Raw genomic sequence first — 2,023 nt, 5'->3', positions numbered from 1 at the left:
CATCAATCCATGGGGGGGGAGTCAGAGACACATTTTAACTTGTGCCGAAATCAAAATGAAAAGAAAAGTTATATTCTTGCAAATTCAGCAGCTTTTATAAAGATCTTTATTTTATTAATGTGGCATAAACATAAACCCGTTCTCAGTCAAAGATATCAGCCAATGGGAGCATTGTGTGTGTTCTCAGTCACAGATATCAGCCAATGGGAGCATTGTGTGTGTTCTCAGTCAAAGATATCAGCCAATGGGAGCATTGTGTGTGTTCTCAGTCAAAGATATCAGCCAACAGGGAGCACTTGATAAACGTTAAGTCCATGTGATGTGGCTTCAAACAATGTCCCAACATTATAAAAATGACCACTTCTTTTAAAGAACGTCCAGGTTCTGTCACACAGTTCATTTTTGATGAGTGGGGAAATAATGGTTTCCTGTATGCATAGACAGGTAAGAATTGATATGGATGGTAAAAGGTACACAAATGTAAAAAGGATTAAATTACACAGTATAAATAATGTCTTCGGACGTTTATCTCCGGAGTGAGGATTCATTCATGCTCTTTCAGTTGATGAAACCATGAACATTTCATTCCACAGTGGGAACAGTAGAAGGCTTCTCCTTTGTGTGTCTTTGCTCGTGCACTTTCATGTTCCATAAATTCTTAAAACTCTTTTCACATTGAGAACAGTGGAAAGGCTTCTGCACAGAGTGTATTAGCTCATGTTTTTTCAGGTATCTTGACTGGGTGAAATCCTTCCCACACTGGAAGCAGTGGAAAGGCTTCTCAACAGAGTGTGTTAGCTCATGTCTTTTCAGGTGTCCTGATAAAAAAAATGTCTTTCCACACTGAGAGCAGTGGTAAGGCTTCTCTCCTGTGTGTGTCCTCTCATGATATTTCAGGTCCCTCGGTCGGGCAAAACTTTTTTCACACTGGGGGCAGTGGTAAGGTTTCACTCCAGAGTGTATTCTTTTATGTTCTTTAAGGTATTTTGATGAGGAAAAAGTCTTTACACACTTAGAGCAATGGTAGGGTTTCTCTGCTGTGTGTGTTCGCTCATGTTCCTTCAGGGACCCTAATGTAAAAAAATTCTTGCCACACTGGGAACAATGGAAAGGTTTCTCATCAGAGTGTGTTATCTCGTGTTTTCTCAGAGAATCTGATGAGAAAAATGTATTTTCACACTGGGAGCAGTGATAAGGCTTATATACAGAGTGTATTAGCTCATGATTTTTTAGGTTGCCTAACTGGGTAAATCTCTTCCCACACTGGGAGCAGTGGTAAGGCCTCTCTCCAGTGTGCGTTCTCTTATGCCCTTTTAGATGCCCTAACTGGGAAAATCTCTTTCCACACTGAGAGCAGTGGTAAGGCTTCTCCCCTGTATGTGTTTTCTCATGTATTTTCAGGCTCCCTAACCAGCAAAAGCTCTTTCCACACTGAGAGCAGTGGTGAGGCCTCTCTCCAGAGTGTATTCTCTCATGTTGTTTCAGGCCATCTAACCGGCTAAATTCCTTACCACAGTCTGAACAGTGGTATGGCTTTTCTCCAAAGTGTATTATTCTTCTGTGTACTTTCAGGTATTCTAATGTAGTACAACTCTTTCCACAGTGGGAGCAGGGGTGTCGTCTTGCTGGTTTGGGCATCTCTGGGTCTGGTTCCACTGAGGGACTCCTCCCGCTGTCAGAGTTAGAATCTGGTCTCTCTCCTGCTAAAGATAGTATTTGGTTAAACAGAGAGACCTGAATGAAACCTCCAAATGATAAAACTGTCTTCCAATGAGGTTTAATCTAGACTAGATCCCCCAATAAAAGAGCAGAGCGCGTCATCACAGAGTGGCTGTAGCGGTTTGAGGCTAATATAAACACTATTAAACTTAAATGTTGTACATTTATTAGACCTAATGGATAAATAGACTAGTCAGTATAGGATACATATATTAGACTTAATGGATAAATAGACTAGTCAGTATAGGATACATATATTAGACCTAATGGATAAATAGACTAGTCAGTATCGGATACATTTCAA

The 2,023-nt window shown here is 40.6% G+C and overlaps 1 protein-coding gene across 1 annotated transcript; it reads right to left on the bottom strand.

Annotated features, from left to right (window-relative positions):
- Positions 1-225: 225 nt before the first annotated feature.
- LOC120038321 (zinc finger protein 180-like) lies at positions 226-1,660 on the bottom strand. Its single transcript, XM_038984114.1, has one exon. The coding sequence runs from the start codon at positions 1,636-1,638 to the stop codon at positions 583-585; it is 1,056 nt and encodes a 351-aa protein (XP_038840042.1). The 5' UTR covers positions 1,639-1,660; the 3' UTR covers positions 226-582.
- Positions 1,661-2,023: the final 363 nt, after the last annotated feature.

Source organism: Salvelinus namaycush, unplaced genomic scaffold (genome assembly GCF_016432855.1).
Source record: "Salvelinus namaycush isolate Seneca unplaced genomic scaffold, SaNama_1.0 Scaffold213, whole genome shotgun sequence".
In the NCBI taxonomy this organism is placed as follows: Eukaryota; Metazoa; Chordata; class Actinopteri; order Salmoniformes; family Salmonidae; genus Salvelinus; species Salvelinus namaycush.
Note: the sequence above shows the minus strand (reverse complement) of the source record. Positions and strands in the feature narration are given on the sequence as shown.

What these genes read in the sequence shown, in the direction of transcription:
- LOC120038321 (XM_038984114.1), bottom strand. Translation starts at nt 1,638, where the DNA reads ATGCCCAAACCAGCAAGACGACACCCCTGCTCCCACTGTGGAAAGAGT.